The sequence below is a fragment of the Miniopterus schreibersii genome (assembly GCF_964146895.1).
Source record: "Miniopterus schreibersii genome assembly, chromosome: 1".
NCBI classification, from domain to species: domain Eukaryota; kingdom Metazoa; phylum Chordata; class Mammalia; order Chiroptera; family Miniopteridae; genus Miniopterus; species Miniopterus schreibersii.
Window position 1 is genome coordinate 153966448 of NC_138101.1, and position 20617 is coordinate 153987064.

General features: G+C 39.9%; 1 protein-coding gene across 2 annotated transcripts; it reads right to left on the reverse strand.

Annotated features, from left to right (window-relative positions):
* Window positions 1-434: 434 nt before the first annotated feature.
* On the reverse strand, window positions 435-20364 carry PYGO1 (pygopus family PHD finger 1). 2 transcript variants are annotated; one of them, XM_081161408.1, is made up of 3 exons: window positions 19677-20364; window positions 4038-4123; window positions 435-2808 (listed from the first exon to the last, which is right to left on the reverse strand). In XM_081161408.1, exons 1-3 carry the CDS (start codon window positions 19723-19725, stop codon window positions 1684-1686), a joined length of 1260 nt encoding a protein of 419 aa, XP_081017534.1. In that variant the 5' UTR covers window positions 19726-20364; the 3' UTR covers window positions 435-1683. The 2 variants fall into 2 exon arrangements, with proteins under 2 accessions (XP_081017534.1, XP_081017535.1); XM_081161409.1 differs by lacking the exon at window positions 19677-20364 and adding an exon at window positions 19301-19390.
* Between the last annotated feature and the right edge of the window lie 253 nt (window positions 20365-20617).

Consider the following 20617-nt stretch of genomic DNA (forward strand, 5'->3'; position numbering starts at 1 on the left):
ACTGGAGAATATGTTATTTCTTAGAAAAAAGCTCCAAATGATGAAAAAGATGGTAGTTCATTGGATAAAGGCCTGCTGACTAAGATGAACGTGACAAAATAGCCCAATTCAATTAACTTTGCTTTCGTGGCTTATGACACCTGATGTCAAGCACTGTAATGTAGAAGCGTGAGTTCATGCTGATTAGCGACAAGATGTTTTTGTAATCAAGTTTTTTAGGCCTAATTTTAATTTCTGGGTGATATGCTGCTGCTGTCGTTTCACCAGGATTTAAATAGTAGTAATTCATTATCCCTTTCACAGATCACCATATGGTCTTCAGAATTTTTTTGGTCACAATGATGATGGCGCAAGTTTTGGAGCTTCACCAACTCAACCATCCTATAAATTGCTATCAATTGTCATACAGTATCTTTTTTTTTTTTTTTTTTTTTGGTCACAGGTTATGTTCCACTTCAAAACTGGGTTTCTGCTGATTTGAATCTTAATGGATACACCTCCAACTGTCTCCATTTTTAAATCATCTTTCAAGAGGATGCTCACAGGTCCAGTTTTATACTTTCCCCAGTCACAGCAAAAACTGTCTGCTGCAAGGCCTTGAATTGTTGTTTGTAAGTTAGCTTTCACCTTGGCTCTTAATTGATTTTTGCTTAAAATGGATTTTTGTCTCCTTTGAGGCTCATTTTTGAATTCAGGTCCCCAGAACAAGATTTTTCAAACTACCAATGAGTAGTTCTTTCGCCAGCAAAGCGCTCTAAAGCCAAATTTATGTTTCTACCTATCTCATCTACAGTATGTCCCAATTTGAAATCATGTTTTAAAAAGTATTCCTAATTCTTGTGAGGATACTATATTACTTATTTCTCTGGAAAACAATAACAAAACCACCCAATAATCAAAGAAAATGGAAGAGAGAAAAGCATAGTACTGTTATAATTCTAAATAGCACAACTAGAAATATACTTTATGTCAACTCTAGTAACTGAAGTCAATTTTCAACTGATCTAATATTAGCAATTTCATGTGGTACAATTCACAAGTTAATCAACCAATACTTACTGAGCATCTACTATATGCTAACATCTGTCGCATATCTGTACAAACAGATATCCTGAAGAGACTGACTTGAAATATGAAAGTCACTAATTTCAAGGACCCTACTTAGGGAGGAATCTGGTGTTATACACTATTATTTTTAAAAACATTGATTAAAATGTACACTTTCTTCCATGTTTTAGCTACACTTTTTTTTTCTGAAAACACAGAAAAAAAAATGGATCCTTGAAAAAATTTTTTGAACTAAATGTTTAATGTAATGTAATATTGCCAAAGTTCAGCACTGAAATATACACCTTTCAATGGTTCTAACTTTTAAAAGTCAAAACTTGCCTATATTTGCTATATATTATTTTGAAGCTTCAAGAGGCTTTTATGTTTATGATTAACAACTAACATTTATTTGTATAGTACTTTCTAAAGCACCCCCATATACATTATTCTAGATAGCAAACTAAGATAATACAAAATTTTCACTAGTAATGAAGAGGAATATTAATAAAAACTAAAAGGTAAATAATTTTTTGCATGTACTTTTAAAAAAATATTGTGAAACATTAAAATCCTGTGTCACTAAACCTCTGTAATACACAGGGGGGAAAAGCCCACTTGAGTTAATGCCTGTGATTAAGCATCACTACCCACTGCAGGTGGACCAAAAGTTTCTCTAGTGCGCATTAACTGGACATCTTTGTCAGCCATACAGGTATCACAGCCCCATACTGCTGATGCTTCTGCAGTTAGCAGGCCATAAGCTGTTTCAGTCATTCCAGTGCAGATCCGATGAAACCATTTCTGACAAGAGGCTTCACATAAGATGGCATCCTGATCATCATTCACTTCATTTGTACAAATCCCGCAAGGATACACTGGGTCGGAAGAAGAATGGCCATGACGGCTTGGGTGGAGAGAGGATTTATTGCTTTTTTCAGTGGTGCACGTGTCTGCTGCACCTCTAGGTTGTCGTGGCTTATTCTGTGTCCCATTCGCATGGCTGTTGTTTGTAGCTTCAGTGCTACTTGAACGGCTATTCTCTTGACTTACTGCATTGTTTCGATTAACATTTTTTAATTCAATATTACTCTGATTCACTGTGTCATCCATATTTAAGTGAGGTGGATGAGCAGAGGAATTTTGATTAGTGTTTTTGGTTGTTCCTTGGTTAAAGTCTTGTTTTGGGGGTGGTGCTTTTACTTGACCAAAATTGTTTGGGGGAGGAATAAAAGAATGATTAGATTCTAATGGAGAAGTAAAATTTGAATTATTTCCAGGGACAAAGTTAGATGCCAAGTCAGGATTAGGTACCTGGCCAGCATTCTGTGGAGGAATCTGATTGAAGTTTTCAGCAGGATTTTGTCTAAAATGTTGACTAGGCATATTAACATTCTGACTTAGTGCATTATTATAAGATGGATTTCCAAAACTTGAATTATCATGTGGACCAAAGGTAAAAGCATGAGGTCGATTAAAACCCATGCCCAGAGGATTCTGAGGAAAGGGGTGTGGTTGATTCCTGAGTGAGTAAGGAGCACAGTATGGGGAAGACATTCTCGGAGGAACGTGAGGTGGCATTCTGAATGTGCTATAGCCTCCAAAACCAGGATAACCAGGACCAAGATATGGATTTGACGAAGGCAGTGGTTTATAGGAAATAGTATTATAGTTGTCATCAAATGGATTAGCAGCTACTAGATGGTCAGAGTTTGGATTCGGTGGTGGAGCATACTCAGACAATGGAGGAAAAGACGGCCCCTGAAATGAGAATTTAAAGTAAAATACATGTTTTCGATCAAAGAAGTAATTAAAATTGCCCTGTTATAAAATCTTAACACTTATGAACATAGTTTTAGTCAAGTTTCTCTCACAGTGTTACGAAAACTTAAGTCTTCACTTGACCTCCCAAATTCCAAATATTGATATATAATTATACTTAATGATATAATGTATAGGTTTCATTTAGAAAAGGAAAAAAGTTATGCTTCTCTGAGCACAAATCTATTGTTACTTCAAACTCCAAAAGTATTTAACCTTCAAAAGAAGATTCATTACCATAATTTTAATTTAACATGCTTGCCTATAACTCTAGAATTTTTCACTTAAAATTCTAACTAAAAATACCCTTTATACTCCTAAATAACCATAAAATTAAATAATAAACAGGATTTAAATATTTTCCTAGCTTAACTTCAGGGAATAGCTATTAACTTATTCCCAAAGCACTAAGCTCTAGGCCTCAGAATGGAAAAATAAACTGCCAGTTTTAGTCACACTACAAAGTTGACAGATGTTGGCCAAAATGGAAAAAAGTCATCTGTATACACATCATACTTATTCACAGTCATTATGACAAAAAGATTACTTCAAATGTATAGAGAATAAAATCATAAAAGCCTGTATTTATAACTGCTTATTACAACCACAGGTTATAGACACGATATGCACATGATACTGAATTGTTAGAATAGTAAAACATTATTACTTCAGGTTAAACTTGTGTCCATGTGTATTTTAAGTCTTTTAATAAAACTATAGTCATCTATGTCTTTTAAATTAGATTTAAGTACTTTAATTTGTCTGCCTACACTTCCCTCTTGCAATATCCACTCTAGGCTTACAGTCCTGCAATAGCTGTTAGTTGTAGAGTAAAAAAATATAATCATTGCAGAATTCACTATTAGGTTCTGAATGAAGATAAGAAACAAAACCCATGACCAACTTTATTTTTTAAACTTTTTTATTTATTTTAGAGAGAGGAAGGAAGAGAGAGATACCAATTTATTGTTCCACTTATTTATGCACTCACTGGTGGTTTCATGTATATGCCCTCCCTGTGGATCAAACCTGCAACCTTGGAATACTGGGACGATGCTCTAACCAACTGAGCAACCTGGCCAGGGCCCCATGACCAAATTTAAATTTACCTCAACAGCCTGATCACATTAGGGAAGAAAAACAGCTATTATAAGAAAATGTCAGTTTACCTGTGTATTTGTCTTCCTTTTTTTCTTATCTGGGCTTCCTAGTTGTACACCTGGTCCTCCTAACCCATCCAGTCCACTATCACCACCTAAAAATAAATAAAATCCAGATAGTATTTCCACTTGTAAGTGAAATCACTTTATATATCTCACAGCAATATCTATTATAATTACCATTTAGTTTCTATTTTTGTTAGATAAAAGCAATACTAAATTTTTATTATCTTTGTCCTTTAAAAGTCTTCCCCATAATTTCAGCCTGAAACAGTTATTCATCTCTACTTCCACAGTATTTTTTGTTATTCTTTCAGTGAAAAAGAAAGTCTCCATCCTGCCTTTATTTTTTTAATATGTCTTTATTGATTTCAGAGAGAGGAAGGGAGAGGGAGAGAGAGAGATAGAAACATCAATGATGAGAGTCATTGATCGAGCCCACAACCCAGGCATGTGCCCTGACCGGGAATCGAACCCCGATCGACACACAACCACTGAGCCACACCCAGCCGGGTTAATAAAAACTTTTTAATAGCCCTACTGAGAGACGCAGAGGAAAAATTCTAACAAGTGGAAAGGTGTTGCCTGTTCTGGCTAGCCATCTAGAACAAAATAATATTGTTTTCTACCTCACTTATTATCCCAAATAGTCTTGTTGTGCCCTCCTCAGAGACACTAGCACCAAGTGTCTGAATCCCTGGCCCAAAGGACCCATTCTCCACGCCTAGAGGCATTAATACCAGCCTAAGCAACACCCCCTTTTCAAAGATGTGAGTTTAAGCTCCATAACATCCCTCTTGTGTGTTTATATATTTTAGTAATTCCAACCTCTTTCCTTTGTCCCATAGCCTTAGTAATGTTAGCTGCTTCCCCCAGTTGATATCTCTGAGAAAACTTTTGTATCCTATTTTACTACTTCAGCTCAGTATCTGTTAATAATACTTTATATTAAATACAGGGTGTCCCGAAAAATGTATACACAGTGTAACAGTTGATAACTCAATTTTCACTCCTTTTCAGATTTAACTGATTTGAAATAATGGGTGAAGCCAGACTAAGCTTTGAACAAAGAAAATTTATCCCAAGGTGACACTAGACTTTATTTTGTGGGGCTATATAAAAGATAAAGTTTATGGTACAAAACCAGCAACAGTCGATGAACTGAAGGCTCACAAATGCCAAATGAAATTATTCTTGATGTTTCTGATTCCACTGCTTCAAGTTAACAGCAGTGCCTGGACCACAACAGTCATCAGTCTGACAACAAGCAATGATAAAAAATTTCTGTTAGATTCTTTTAAATTTTAGAAATGAACTGTATGCTAATAAACACTTTATAATCATTCAAAGTGTGTACACATTTTTTGGGGACTCCCTGTATATTCTGTTAAAAACCAGTTTCTATCTCCTGACTAGATTCTGATACGTATCTCAATTCCCATCAGCCAGAAACTATCATTACTACTAAGTTAACATCACTCCAGACAACTAGCTTACTATCTACCTACCAACTTTTCCTAAAGCAATACCTTTACAAAAACAGAATACTTTTTTTTTTTTAATTCTCACCTGACGATATTTTTCCCATTGCTTTTGAGAGAGAGGGAAGGGGAGATAAGAGCAAGAGAGAAAGGGAGGGAGGAAGAGGAAGAAAGAGAGAAACATCAATGTGAGACACATCAATTGGTTGCCTCCTGCACGCCTCCAACCAGAGCTGGGGATTGAGCCTGCAACCAAGGTACGTGCCCTTAGCCGGAATCGAACCCGGGACCCTTCAGTCCACAGGCTAACACTCTTAACCACTGAGCCAAACTGGCTAGGGCTAGAGTACTATTTTAAAAATGAAAGCACTAAATTATAATTTTATTGAAATTTAATAAAAGAAAAAGAAAAAAGGTAAACTGGAAAATATGCTATTTCTTCACCAAAAGAGAAATTTTTGGGAAAAAATCCCCTAAGTCTAAGAAAAGACATTAAGAACTAAGTGGAAGAAATCATGTTATTTCTTTTTTCAATTTTAAATAGCATTGTCTTCCTGCTTTGAAAGTTGAGAATAATATAGAATCCCATCTTATTCTATGTCTCCCCCACCATTACTCCCTTTAGCAGATATTTTCTCTCTAGAGTCAATTCTTCATTTCAGGTCAGTTTGCTTTTATCGTATCTTTGAATACTTTCCCTCTCTATTTGTTGAGTACTCTATTTCAGGAGCACTCATTATTGTGCTAGAGAAATTTTTAGCTCCCTATTTATTAGTTTACTCTTTTTCGTCCGTATTTATTCTGATTATCTGAAGCTTTTCTATTATGCAATTTGTTAACCATCTCCATTCTGGTTCCTTATTTCTAATTTATTTGTTCTGAAAATACGTTGTTTTGGCCCTCAATTTGTTTCCTTAGGTCTGCAATTTACCTTTCATCTCATTTTGCTGCATCATAATCTTGTCCTTGAGCTCGTTTTATTAAGTTTTACCACCTGAAGTACATGTGAGATATTTCCTTCTGTCTGTAGGTTATGGGTTCTTCATCTTTGCGTGCTATTTCTGTCTTCTTTGTTTTTGTTAGTTCATTTACTATAGTATGTTTGTATAGTTATCATGCTTTTATCTTGCAACTCTGCCCAGGCCTCTTATTTGCTCTGATTTAACATGGGTGACTTTTTTTTTAATCCTCATTCGAGGATACTTTCCCCATTGCTTTTCAGAGAGACTGGAAGGGAGAGTCACAGAGAGAGAAAAACATCGATGTGAGTGAGAGAGAGACATCGACTGGTTGCCTCCCGCATACCCCCCAACCAGGGGCAGGGATAGCGCCTGCAACCAAGGTAGGTGCCCTTGGCCGGAATCGAACCGGGACCCTTAAGTCCATAGTCCAACACTCTAACCACTGAGCAAACGGGCCAGGGAAACGTGGGTGACTTCTGACTCCCTTATATTCACATCTAACATTGTTTGGGTCAGGTGGTATACTACATTTATTGAGATAATCATGATTTATTCTCCTTTAAGTTACTTTAACGTTTCACACAGCCCCTGACATTCCTGAAATAAATCCAACTTACTCATTTTTATGTAAATACTATCATTTTTATATGACTGGATATGCTAAAAGTCTCTTTAGAATGCTTGCCTATATTTGTAAGATCAGCCTATTATGTTTCTTTGGAATATCCAGGCTCTTAATTCTGAGATTTTGTTAAATGCACATCTACCTAGTTGGGGTGTGCAGTAATCCATTCACATGGGGGAAATTCCTTGTGTCCCTGATCGCTAATTCAGTGTTTATTTCTGGAGACTTCTGTCAGAGACAGTCAGTCCTCCTTAAAAGTATTTTTAAACTTTATTTCACTCACTCAAAGGAGTGAGATGATAAGAATTATTAGTGAGAATTCTCAAAATTCTATAAATCACCACCAGCTTCCATTCAAGGGGCAGGGGTTGTCATAGAAGCCTAAGACAGTGCATGTACCCTCTTAGATTTATGGTATTGGGCTGTGCTGTTTCCCTTGGTGGTTGCTGTTGCTGAACATTTTTGCTGTTTTTTAAAACTGCTTTGGTTCATTTTGCTTGGAATTAAAAAAGAAATAAAATAAAATAAAACCTTAACTTAGAATAAAACCTTAACTTAGAAGTCTATATCTAACTATATCTTTCATTCAATCTCCCTAACAAACTTATGGGGTAGGTAAGTCATCCCCGTTTTAAAAAAAGAACTGGAATATAAAGGGTTCATACCATTGGTCAAAGGCGGCACTGAAATATAAAACTAAGGTTTTTTCTTATGTTTTTATATACAATCTATTGGGTTTTTTTACCATGTTCAGAAGGTTGTGTAACCATCACCACTACTTAATTTTAGAACATTATCATCACCCCAAAAAGAAACTCCGAACCCATTAGCATTCATTCCCCAACCCCTAGTCCCTGGTAAATCACTAATCTACTTTCTACCTATATGGATTTGCCTATTCTGGACACCTAATATAAATGGAATCATACAGTATGTGGCTTTTTGTGTTTGACTTCTTTCAATAATATTCATTAGTATTTCAATCCTTTTTATAGCTGAATAATATTCCATTCTATGGATATACCACATTATGATTTTTTTTCATTGATTTTAGATAGAGAGGAAGGGAGAAGGAGAGAGAAACACTGATCGGCTGCCTCTTGCATGCCCCCTACTGGGGATTGAGCCCGAAACCTGGGCATGTGCCCTGATCGGAAATCGAACAGTCACCTCCAGGTTCATGGGTCAACACTCAACCACTGAGCAACACTGGCTGGGCTTTGCCTACTGAAAAAAAATTTTTTTAAATAATCCTCACCCGAGGATATTTTTCCCATTAATTTTTAGAGAGTAAAAGGGAGGGGAGGAGGGGAGAGACAGACAGACAGACAGACATCAATTGGTTGCCTCCCTCATTTGCCTGGGGATCGAACCTGAAACCTAGTTACATGCCCTTGACTGGGAACAGAACCCTCAACCCTTCAGCATGCCAGCCAACACTCTAACCACTAAGCCACACCAGCCAAGGCTCTGTCTATATTTTAGTTAGGTTGTTTGTCTTTTTCTTCTTTTTTTCAGGTTGTCTTTTTTGTTATTAAGTTTTAAGAATTCTTTATGTATTCTGGGTACTACACTTTTATTAAACATATGATTTACAAATATTTTCTTCCATTTTGTGGGTTGTCTTTTCACTTTGATAGTGTCCTTTGATGCACATAGTGTCCTTTGATGCACATAAGTTTTTAATTTTGATGAAATACAATTTATCTATTTTCTCTTTGGTTGCTTTGAGTAAAACTAGGTTTATCGACTCTAAGATACTAGTCTGCCTCCCTAAAATCTTTCTTCCTCAATGGCCCACAAAAGGCAAAAATGAAAACTTCTGGTTCAAACTAAAGGAACTCAAACCTTTTCATTCTAATTTGATGTGGTTATCCCATTTAAGTAGGTGGTAAGTAAACAACCAATAGTGAGATCCAGTCTGCTCCTCAAGGCCATTTATTTAAAATGGTTTAGGAATGACCAAAACTGCTACCAAGTTAAAACTACTCAGTAGCCTATATAAAATGAACTGATGATTTCACATTAACAATTTGTATGTAGATTTCCTTAACAGTATATACTGATACTCTGAACAGAGAAATGTGTTGTTTTTGAATCAGAATACCTAGAAATTCTGATTAGTCTGATACGGAAAAGGAATTAGCAATGGTCTTAGAGGTCAAATAATACAGTGGTTATATAAAGAAAGAAAAGCATCAAACATCAAAGTCCTGTCTTTCCTAACATCAGTTATGGGTATTTCATTCTAACAAAAGTATAAATAGATAAAGGTAATTCTCTAAAAACAATTATTAATAAGTTAGTCTCTAATCTCTAACACAGAATATATAAATTACCATTCACAGCATTATTAAGACTACTGAATAACTGCACTTTTACAATTAAAATGCAATGTAATTTAAGATGAACAAAATGTACTTTTATTGGTTAGTACCTACCATCTGTTTACTTTCCAAAAATTTAGTAATTGTTTGTAGTTATTCTAAGGCAAAACTCTCACATTTTGAATTATTTAAATAAACTCATTATTTTCAAGTAATCTGTGAACAAAACCGCCTAAAAATCTTTTTTAAAAATTGAGTTTTATGGTATTAATTTTTTATTAAGAGTCTAACATTTCCCTCCATAAAACAAATCTTCAAGTTCCTACTGGTCTTTGTCCCCCCATTTAACTGTTCATCCAAAGAATGAACTATACAGATGCTCCTCGATTTACAGTGGGATTACATCTCGATAAATCCATTCGAAGTTGAAAATATCGTGTGTCAAAATGCATTTAATACACCTAACCTACCAAACCACATAGTTTAGCATTGCCTACCTTAAACATGCTCAAAACATAATATCCAAACAACCAACACTTCATGATCACCTGGCTGACTGGGAGCTGTGGCTCACTGCCACTGTCCAGCACCATGAGGCAGTATCTGACTGCATACCGACAGCTCAGGAAAAGATCAAAATTCAAAATTCAAAGTATGGTTTTGACTGAATGCGTATCATTTTCATACCATCATAAAGTTGAAAAACTGAAAGTCAAACTACCCTTAAGTTGGGAACTGGCAAATACTTCCAGTGGCTATCTGTAATACTGCTGGTTCCTCTCCATGACGTAATCAGTAATGTTAGATCAGATTCATATTCATCAGGGCTAATTAGAACATAAGCTACCAAGAATTTCTATAATTCTTACTCTTTAAAAATGAAGTGAAAGGTCAGAATCCAGGGGAGGGAAAGTAGTGGTTATAGATTTAGTCATTTAGGTTACCCTAACTTTTGGTACCAAAGCCTCTTCCTGTCTGTTCTATACACCTGTTGCTGCTAACTTTGTAAGGTAAACAGTGACAATCCCACCTGAAGTAGAGAGTTGTGAGGCGCAGAACCAAGAAAAGGGAGATTGCCAAGCTTACTGTAACACTGGCCACTGTGATCCTTTTATTTGTTAGTACTTCAATTTCTTCATCTCATTTCCTCACTCCTACCTGCCTAGTGCCCCCAAAAGGGGGAAAGAGAAGTGGGAAAGGATGATGTCAGAGTGGAACAGGGAGCCTCTTTCATCTTAAGAAAGGAATTTTATCTGCCTACCTATTATCATCCTGAATTTTGCCAAGCAATCACAATTAAGCAAAATAATACTCTTACCTCTCTTTTCACCCTTTCACCTTTATCCAGAGCTGGAAGCTGAAGTTGTATTTCTCCTCATAGTCTTACAGAAGTAAGACAGAGTCTACTTTATTAAATGAAGTAATTATTTCCCATCTAAAGATTCCATAAATTAAAGATTTTTTATATGAAATCCACTTATAAGTACAAAATTATTTTTTTAGTGTTTTTTATTTTTGTAAAGTGTGGATTATTTACTTTAGACCTTTTATTATTTTCTTAGGTCTAATTAAACCTCTTTATTCCTCCTTTAAGACTTAATCCTGCCCTGGCCAGGTGGCTCAGTTGGTTGGAGTGTCGCTCCGTACACCAAAAGGTTGGGGGTTCAATTCCTGGTCAGGGCACATTTCTAGGTTGATGCTTTGATCCCCAGTTGGGGCAACTACGAAGGCAACCCATCCATGTTTCTCTTTCTCCCCCCACCCCTTCCTCTCTCTGTAAAATTAATAATAAAAAAACCCATATCATCTGGTGAGGATTAAAAAAAGTGGAGGGAGGCTCAATCCATTTTGGCCCCCAAGTTCTTAAAAGGGAGTAAAGGAATTATTCTGTACACTAGATAGCAGCATGCCTTTTATATATTTTAAATTTTCATTTTTAACCTTACTTACACTTATAATAATGGTTTGGTTTATGATACTGACTTATCTTAAGTACTGTGATGGTATTATTTTATTTTTATTTTTTAAATATGTTCTTACTTATTTTTGTTTTTTGAGAGAGAGAGGGAGGGAGGGAGAGAGAGAGAGAGAAACATCCATCGGCACATCACCTACTGGGGATCAAGCCCTCAACCCGGGCATGTGCCCTCACCGGGAATCCAACTGGCGACCTCTAGGTGCATGGGATGACCCTCAACCTACTGAGCTACACCGGCCAGGGCATGACTGAAACTATTTTATAATTAACATTTTCCTTTAAACAAACTTGCTTCCTCATTATTCCAAATAAGTACATATTCTAATAAATGCACGGATTGGTTTAAGTATGTACCCTATTCTGATTAAATGACACAAACCAGGCTTATGTCCCCCGCCACCAAATTCATATGTTGAAATCCTAACCCTTAAGGTGACGGTAATAAGATGCGGGGACTTTGGGAAGTGATTAGGTCATGAAGGCAGAGCCTCATGAATGGGGTTAGTGCCCTTATCAAACAAACCTGGGAGAGCTCCCTCACCCCTTGCCCATGTTAGGACACAGGCAGAAGGCACCATCTACGAACCAGTGGGTCCTCACCAGACACTGAATCTGCTAGCACTTTATCTTGGACTTCCTAACCTCCAAAACTGTGATAAATACAATTTCTGTTGTTTATAAGCCACCCACCAAGTCTATGGTATTCTGTTATAACAGCCTGAATGAACTAAGTGCCTAACACACTGCCTGGCACACAGCGAGCACTCAAATACTAGTTCTCAGTTTGCTTTCCTTTAGACAGAACTATACCATAAGCTCACTTCACTCCAGTTTCCACAGTATTTAACATCCTATTAAAGTATCTAATATTCAGCAATGTCAACATACTCAATGGACACTCAAATAACAACTTTTTATAACAGCACAGAAGTCTGGGATATAATGTCAGGTTATTCTTTTTTAATTTTTGTTATTTCTTTTATCCTCACCTAACGGCATTTTTCCATTGCTTTTCAGAGAGAGTGGAAGGGGGGGAGAGGGAGGGAGGGAGGAGGGAGGGAGGGGGGGAGAGAGAGAGAGAGAGAGACATGAATGTGAGAGAGACACACGGATTGGTTGCCTCCCGCATGCCTGCCAACAACCAAGGTACGCGCCCCTGGCCGGGATCAAAGCCGGGACCCTTCAGTCGTGGGCCAATGCTCCAACCACTGAGCCAAACTGGCCAGGGCAGCTTATTCTATCATTTACTACTGATGTGTCTATCTTAGCTAGCAGCTTTGTCTTCACCTGAAACACATACTTCTGTAATGCTGGTCTCTACCATGAAATGAAAATATTATGAATATGTGAACATTATATGAATTCCATCATGCATTTGGCAATGGTTGATGACTGAAATGAAACTGTCATATATCCTTTTAGAATGCAAGGAAGAAAGTGTCCACTATCAACACTCAGCACCTACATCAATCTGTGTATGTAATAAATATTAAATTCAGAAAGCACTCAACATCAGGTATTTAAGGTTTCAAATACACATAATTCCTGTGCCAGCTGTCTCCCCAAACTAGTGATCTTTGTATTACTGACAAAGGTGCATGGGGTTTAAGGTTTAAGCTTACAAAGGTAAAGCTTAGGAGGGTGAGTAGGTGTTATCTATGTGTGAAGCTGACTCTATACAATAATACCTCTGATAATAAACTTGTATTAATTAGTCAAAATTTTAAATAATAAACCTCAGAAATCATGGAACACAAAGCTGCAAACATTCACAAAAATCGTATAATAAACAGCTTGTATTTGTCTTTCTTAGCAAAACTGTCAAATCTGAGAAGTTTCCGTTTTTATGATACTTTTTTGTTCACTGTTTTCTATCTTAATTGCTTTTCACTCTATTACACACTCCCAATCAAAATGAGAAAGAATATGCTGTATAGGTCACTTACTTATTGATTAATTGATTCAATATACCTAAAAGTGAATGTTGTTCACATTACTTACTATAATTTAGACTTTCTGATTTTAAAAGTAAACACTTATATGGCCCAGCTAGTGTGGTTCAGTTGGCTGAGTAGAGTCCCGTGCACTGAAAGGTTGATGGTTCAATTCCAGGTCAGGGCACATGCCTGGGTTGCGGGTTCAATCCCCAGTCAGGGTGCATATGGGAGACAACTGATCGATGTTTCTCTCTCACATCGATGTGTCTATCTCTCCCCCCCAACCAATAAAAAAAATTTTTTTTAATGCTGTACTGTTTTTCAATATTGATATTAGTATGTCTATAGAGACTGGGAACAAACAAAAAGACCTGAAATCACTCTTCACCATACCTTACAGCTCACCTTAGTAATAAAGATGACTTAGACGTCTTGAGTTGCCTGGAATAAGAGTGTTACAAGAGAGAACTGTATAATCTTCCCAAGAGGTAACTCTTCCACACCTCTGGTGAAAGAAAACTAGGAAGATTGCATTACCTGAAGTTACCAAGACCTCTTTGTTAACATTCATCAAATTAGATGTCAAAAACATTTGTTGAGCTTCTGTAAGTATGGAAATAAAAGTAATAGCTCCTCCCTATAAGCATCCCATAATCTAGAGGGAATTTTTTTTTAATTGAAACTCTTAAATTAAACATAATAAATACTATGATAAAGATGAGCACAAGATGTCGAGAGAACATAAGGTACTCCCATCTAATCTTGACTGAGGAAGGAGTGTCAGCGAAGACATCCTGGGAGGTTTCAACTGAGCTGATGCTTTGAAGATGAGTATCTTACCAAAGGTGAGGGGAAAAGAGGGCATGCCTAGCAGAAGTAACAGAATGTGCCAAGAAAGATTTATAGGCAAGAGAGACCATGACAATGTCTAGAAAGGAAATGTGAATATTTAAGAACTGGAGCACATGAGACAAGGGAGAACATTTCATAGAATATGAAGGATGGCGGACTAAACAGTAGGCCTGGGCCAAATAAAAAAGGGCTGATATAAGAAGGTTGGGTTTTTATCTTAAAGGCAATGGGGAACCACTGAAGAATTTTACAAAAAAGATCAATGTGACTAAGTTGTGTTTGGGGAGCACTGCGGCAATGGAACATAGCGGCTAAGACTCTAGACGCTAAAATTTAAGTTCTAGCTTTGCCACTTACTAGCTGGGTAAGCTTAAATATGTTACTTAACCACATGTTACTTAACCTCCCTGAGCATCAGTGCTTCAACTGTAAACCTAGAATGATAATGCCATCTAACTCATAGGGTTACCGAGAGTATAAAACAGGGTGATCCACTCAAACCACTTAGCAAACTGTTCGCTAAGTACTCAGTAGATGGTAGTCTTTATCACCATCAGCAGCAATGTGGAAAATGGATTAACAGGGGCAGAATGGGAGGCAAGGAAACCAGCGAGAGGGTTACCATGATAATCAAAGAGATAAACAAAATCTGAACTAAAGTGGTGATGGAAAGGTCCAGGAGATGATGGGTTCAAAACATATGAAGGGACAGATACTCTAGAACTCCGGAACACTGTTGGGTGGGAGTGGGGGATGGCTTTGGGTCACTGGATAAATGTTTGCCAAGATAGGGATTATGGAAGAAAGAGGAAACTGGACATCTCACAGATACCTTTCATTCAATACATTAAAAACAAAATTCACTAATCTCTCCCTTATAAATCCATTCCTCCTTTTATATATCTGTGAGACCATTCTTTCATGGTTTTTCTCCTCTAACTCTCTGGCTACTCCGTCACATTCTGCTCCTCAGGGTCCTCTTTTTCCTTTCATCTAAATATTTGCGTTACCGAAGCTGCTTTTCTCAATTCTTTTCTCTTCTCACTTTTCATGCTCTTGGGTGAGCTCATCTACTCCCAAGGCATTAATTAGTATTCACCTGTTTACTGATAACTTCCAGGTCTCTATTTCTGACTCTGATCACCTGCCTCCATTCCAAACCATTATATCCATTGTGTACCCTGAAAGATCCCAGGGGGATATTCGTTCAATGTGTTGAAAACCAAACTCACTTTCCTGATAACCTGCCTACCCCTTACATGTATCAATTAAAAAACAGAACCGCCACCCAAAAACACCTTTCCTTTAGACATTCTCTCACCTTCTCGTCCCCTTGACTGTGATTACATAAATTATGCTTCCTCTCCAATCTTAATCCAAATCGTCCATAAACCTATCCGATCAAGATAGTCTATATATTTTTTAAAATATATTTTTACTGATTTTAGAGAGAGGAAGAGAGAGGGAGAGAGACAGAAACATCAATGATGAGAGAGATTCATTGATCGGCTGCCTCCTGTACACCCCCTACTGGGGATCAAGCCCAAAACCCAGACATGTGCCCTGACCAGGAATCAAACTGTGATCTCCTGGATTATAGGTTGTTCCTCCATTAAGTCTACAAGTACATTTAAGACTTTTTACAAGGGGGGAAAAATAAATAAAGAGACCCATACAAACTTTCTCTTGACTCCATATTTCCAAACTATTGACTATGTTTTTCTACCACCAAGTTTCTTTTAAGTCGCATCTGCAGCACTAACGTTACTACTTTAAAAATGTGGTTTTCTCTCAAAAGTGCCTTCTGAAAATCACCACTGATTTCCTAGACCTTTTTCTCATCCCTCATGCTCTTTACGTTGCTCCTATATAGTTTTTTTAATGTTTTTTAATTAATTTTCTTTTTTTAGAGGGAGAGGGAGAGGAAGAGAAACATTGATGTGAGAAACATCAACAATGGTTGCCTCCCATATGCACCCAACCAGGGCTCAAACCCATATGTGCCCTCACTGGGAATTGAACCAGGGACCTTTTGGTGCATGGGGCAACGCTCAACCAACTGAGCCACACGGGCCAGGGCACTCCTATATAGTTTTACACAAAGGAATACCCACTGCTTCTTAGAACTCTTCTCTAGGAGGTCTTTCATGGTTTCCCTAAAGATAGGTTATATGTACCTTTATTTCCTATAGATGGCCACAGAACTTATGTTGTTTGTAAGTGTGTGCTTATTTGTCAGTATCCTGGACTAGACTAAAAATGTCTTAAAGACCAGTGTTATGCCTTCTTAGTCAATATATTCCCACTGTCTGGCACTATGAGTGCTCAATAAATATTTGTTGATTAATTGAATGAATGCCATCAGATCAACACCTAAGAGTTCTAAGAACACTGGAGAGTGTTAGTTAAAATAAGTATGACAAATAACATTCTACAAGAAAAAACAAGTAAAAGTAGTCTGAGGGGCTACAATCAGAAAGCAATATAAAGATATGAATGAATTACTTCAAGTAGTCATTCATTCACAAGGCAGTTAGGGGAGCAACAGAAAGATATTCAAGATAGTATACCTATATTCACGGATGTGTTTTACAATCAAGGGCTGAAGGACTGGGAGTGGTAAGACCTGGTAGAAAGCAAGAGTAAGATACTTTGCCATTAAAGAGCAATTAGGAATCTAATATTAAAATATTAGGACAAGTTTAGAGGACCACAAATCAGCTTCCTCTGGCCCACTCACCTTTGCAATCTAGGTCTACCAGCAGCATTTCTCAAACTTTAGTGTGCATGAGGAGCATCTGGGGGTCTTGTTAAAGATGACAAAAAATCTCCCAGGATTCCTGATTTTGTGGATCCAGGAATGTGCATTTTTAATAAGCATCCCACAGGATTATGATGTGTTTGGTCTGCAGAGTATACTACTGTAAAGTCCTTAGTCATTCATGTCATAACTTTGCCATATCTGAGTTAAACCTATATCTTAGCCTTATCCTAAGCAAGAAGTTTGTTGACTTACATTTTTATAACGCATATGAAATAAATACATAACTATTAAAAAGTCTGTCTGTATACATGAGTGGATGGAAAACAGTTTGAGAAGCACTGCTCAAGAGTTTATGCTCTGTAAACACCACATCCTGCATGTAGTCTGATGAGCACAAATTATAACAAAAAGTTGCATGGCAGTGAAGGTCAACAGAATTGTGCTTCAGGAGAGCTCATGTAGATACTCTGGTACCTTTTAATGGATTATAAAATAATCCAGAAATGTTTTTAAAAATTAATGTTCTAATTATTACAAAATGACTTATTATTTTTTAAAGCCCTCCTTATATTGACTTTTTATTTTAAAGGGTACTGTCTTTTATTCTGGTACTTAATTCTCAGAATATTTTTGAGCAGACACCTGAGCCAATTCCCAACAGTTAGGGCATCAAACTTAAAAGCAGCAGTTGGAACAAAATGAAGATGGACCTGTGCTCTTGACCTACAATAAAATATATACCCATTTTATTTAAAATTCCATTTGATTAAGACTGATAATTGAGTTCAAAGATATAAACTTGATAGCTCTCCTCTTTTTCCTTCAACCCCAAAGTAATTTATAATAATAGGCAAAATAATATGGCAAAAAGATCACAGGAATAATTGCATCTCAGGAAGGTCTATTCCTTAAAGACTTTGGCAGCTTGCAACCACAAACAGAAAATAAAGCTGAAATAGAAAACCGTCACCAAATGAAAGATTGCGCTGTTAAGCCTTTAAGCACAATACTCTGCTCTAAATTATGTTTTCTTAAATGGCTAAGAAAATCAGTCTTTATCCAAATATTTGAGTGGATGTGTTTTGGATACCACATTGTCACTGTGTCAAAAGGCAGGCCCATATGTTTAATTCTAGTCACATGGAACAAATAGATGAATGACTGTGGTCCTTGATCTCTACATTACTTAAGTCAATTGGAAATTCACCTTACTACTTACTGATTTATAAAGCACTTTATCTTGTTTGGACAAAAGCATTATTGTAATAGCCTCCAAACTAGTCTTCCTGCTTCACCCTTGTTCTCTACAGTCTATTCTCCACAGTGGCCAGAGAAACCCTGTTAATACATATGTCAGATCAGTCACTCTTCTGCTCAAAACGTCCAGTTCCTATGTCAGGGTAAAAGCCAAAGTCTTTTAAAAGGTCCCCAGGCCCCCAATACACAATCTCCTTATACTTAAACTCGGCTCATACCTACTCTCCCTTTGCTCACTCCACCTCAGCTATCACAGCTGCTTTGCTGTTGCTTGAGTACACCAGACAAATTCCAGACCTAGGGCCTTTGCGCTTGCTGTTCCTTATGCCCAGACTGCTCTTTCCACACGCACTCACACGGCTCTGCTCTATCACTTCCTTTGGGTCTCTGCTCAGACATCAAGTTCCAGGTGAGCTCTCTTACACACATTTATAATTGCCACCTCCTCACCCCACACAAATTTCCCAACCACTTTCCCTGCTGTGTTTTTCTCTATATAACTTACCACTGACATTCTATACCTTTTATTTGTTTATCAGTTGTTTACCTGCAGGAGTGTGAACTGCTGGGTGGTGAGTCTCTTTGGCTTTGTTCACTGTTCTATCCCAGGGCCAAGAACAGTGCCTAGCACACAGTAGATGTTCAATAAATATTTGCTTAATGAACAAACGGCATTACATCAATTTGGGGGTTTTCATCCTTAACCCTATTAAGAGCTAGAAATAAAAGCTGGCGGACATCCCCCCACATTTCCAGGCCGCACTTGGGGTCCGTCAACTTACACGCAGCATCTTTTGTCTGGTACATCGTTCCCTGATTTTTCTTAGATAGTAAGGCAGCAGGAAAATGCCTAACGTGTACAAGGAAGAAGCAAACCAATCATGTATAAAACTGATTTGGGCTGAGTCGATTCTTACCCGTTAGCCAATAGAGAAAACGCCTTTTGAATCTACATAGTTTCTCCTCCTAAGCCTAAGGAAAATAAGCCGTATGTTTGTTGTCTTCTGGAGGGCGGGGAGGGGGGGCTGGAAGAGACGCGAGGCGGTGCACCTTCTTCCAGAACGTCAACTCCGGTGCAGTCCAACTTACTTTTTTGGGGGGTGGGCATCGTTCGTGGTCTCGGCCAGGGGGTGTTTCTCTCTCACCCTCTGAGGTACCTATTGTGCTGGGTCTCGCGAATGAGATAAGGTGGAAGAGGAGCGGGGACGAAGGGATGCTGAGCGCGGCTTCAACTGCCTCCTAGCACAAAGTCGGGGAGGCGAGGGCTCCGCGCGGGCGTGCGGGGGGCGAGCGGGCGCCGGGGCCGCGCGCCTCGGACCCCAGCCTCGGCCCCCGGGCGCAGGCGGGACGCGGGCTGCGCGGAGTTAGGCCCGGACAGAGCCCGGTGGCCTCCCAGCGGCCGGGCACGCGGCCCCCGCGCACCCCGCTCCCCAGACCCCCTCAATCTGGCGCCCGTCTCGGTTACCTCGAACTCTCTTCAGCGAAATGGGATCCTTCTCCTGTTCCGCTGACATTACAGACCGCAAAGCATGACTCCCCCCCAGGCCGCGGGAATTCGGTCTCTTTGATGCGGCGGCGGCGGCTCCTCCTCCTCCTCGCGGGGCCGCTGCGGCTGCGAGGCGAGCCTCCGAGCCGAGGCGCGGCCGAGGGCGGCGGGGACGCGGGCCGACTTTGCAAAGTTTGGGAGGAGGACGAGGCCTCGGGGAGGCTGGGCGGCGTGCGGGGGCTGGCCGGGCTCGGCTGCGGCGGCGGGGAGCGCGGCCTGGGGGCGGCCCCCCGCCCGGGGCCGGCACGTGCGGACGACGAGTGCGCCGCCGTCTCCTCCCACTCCGGCTTCTCCGCGGCCGCCGCCGCCTGGGGACCGGCTGACAGGGGCGGCGGGGGCGGGCGGCCGGGCCCTGGCGGCGCACTCGCGGCGCCCTCTGAGGAGGAGGTCCGCGCTCTCGCGCTCCCGAGTCGCAGACACAAAAGCCCCCAGCGTGGAGCCGCCTGCAAAACCCGCTGTGGGGCGGGCGACGGACGTGGCGCGGCCCCGCCGCTTCCCCGCCCTGAGCTCCCCAGCCCCGCGCGGGGACGGACTTCGGGGGGCGGGGGCCGCCGCCTGGTCCCACCGCGCCTCCCGCCGCCGCCGCCTCGCGCTCCGCCTCGGCCCAGCCCCCACGGCCCGCGCGCGCCTCTCGCTCGGTGCGGGGGCTCGCGAGCCCGCGGCCCTGGTAGCCGGGGCGAGCCGCGCGCGCCGAGGGGCCGTCCCGCTCCGCCCCGCGCCCGGCAGACCCCCGCCGCGCGCCAGGCCCCAGGGCGCTGGCTCCCGGCCCGCGCGCCCCGGGCCCCGGCTTCGGCGAGGCAGTGGCATCTCCGAACTTCGTCGGAGGCCGCGGCAGGCATCTTGGCCTCGCAGCCGGGGAT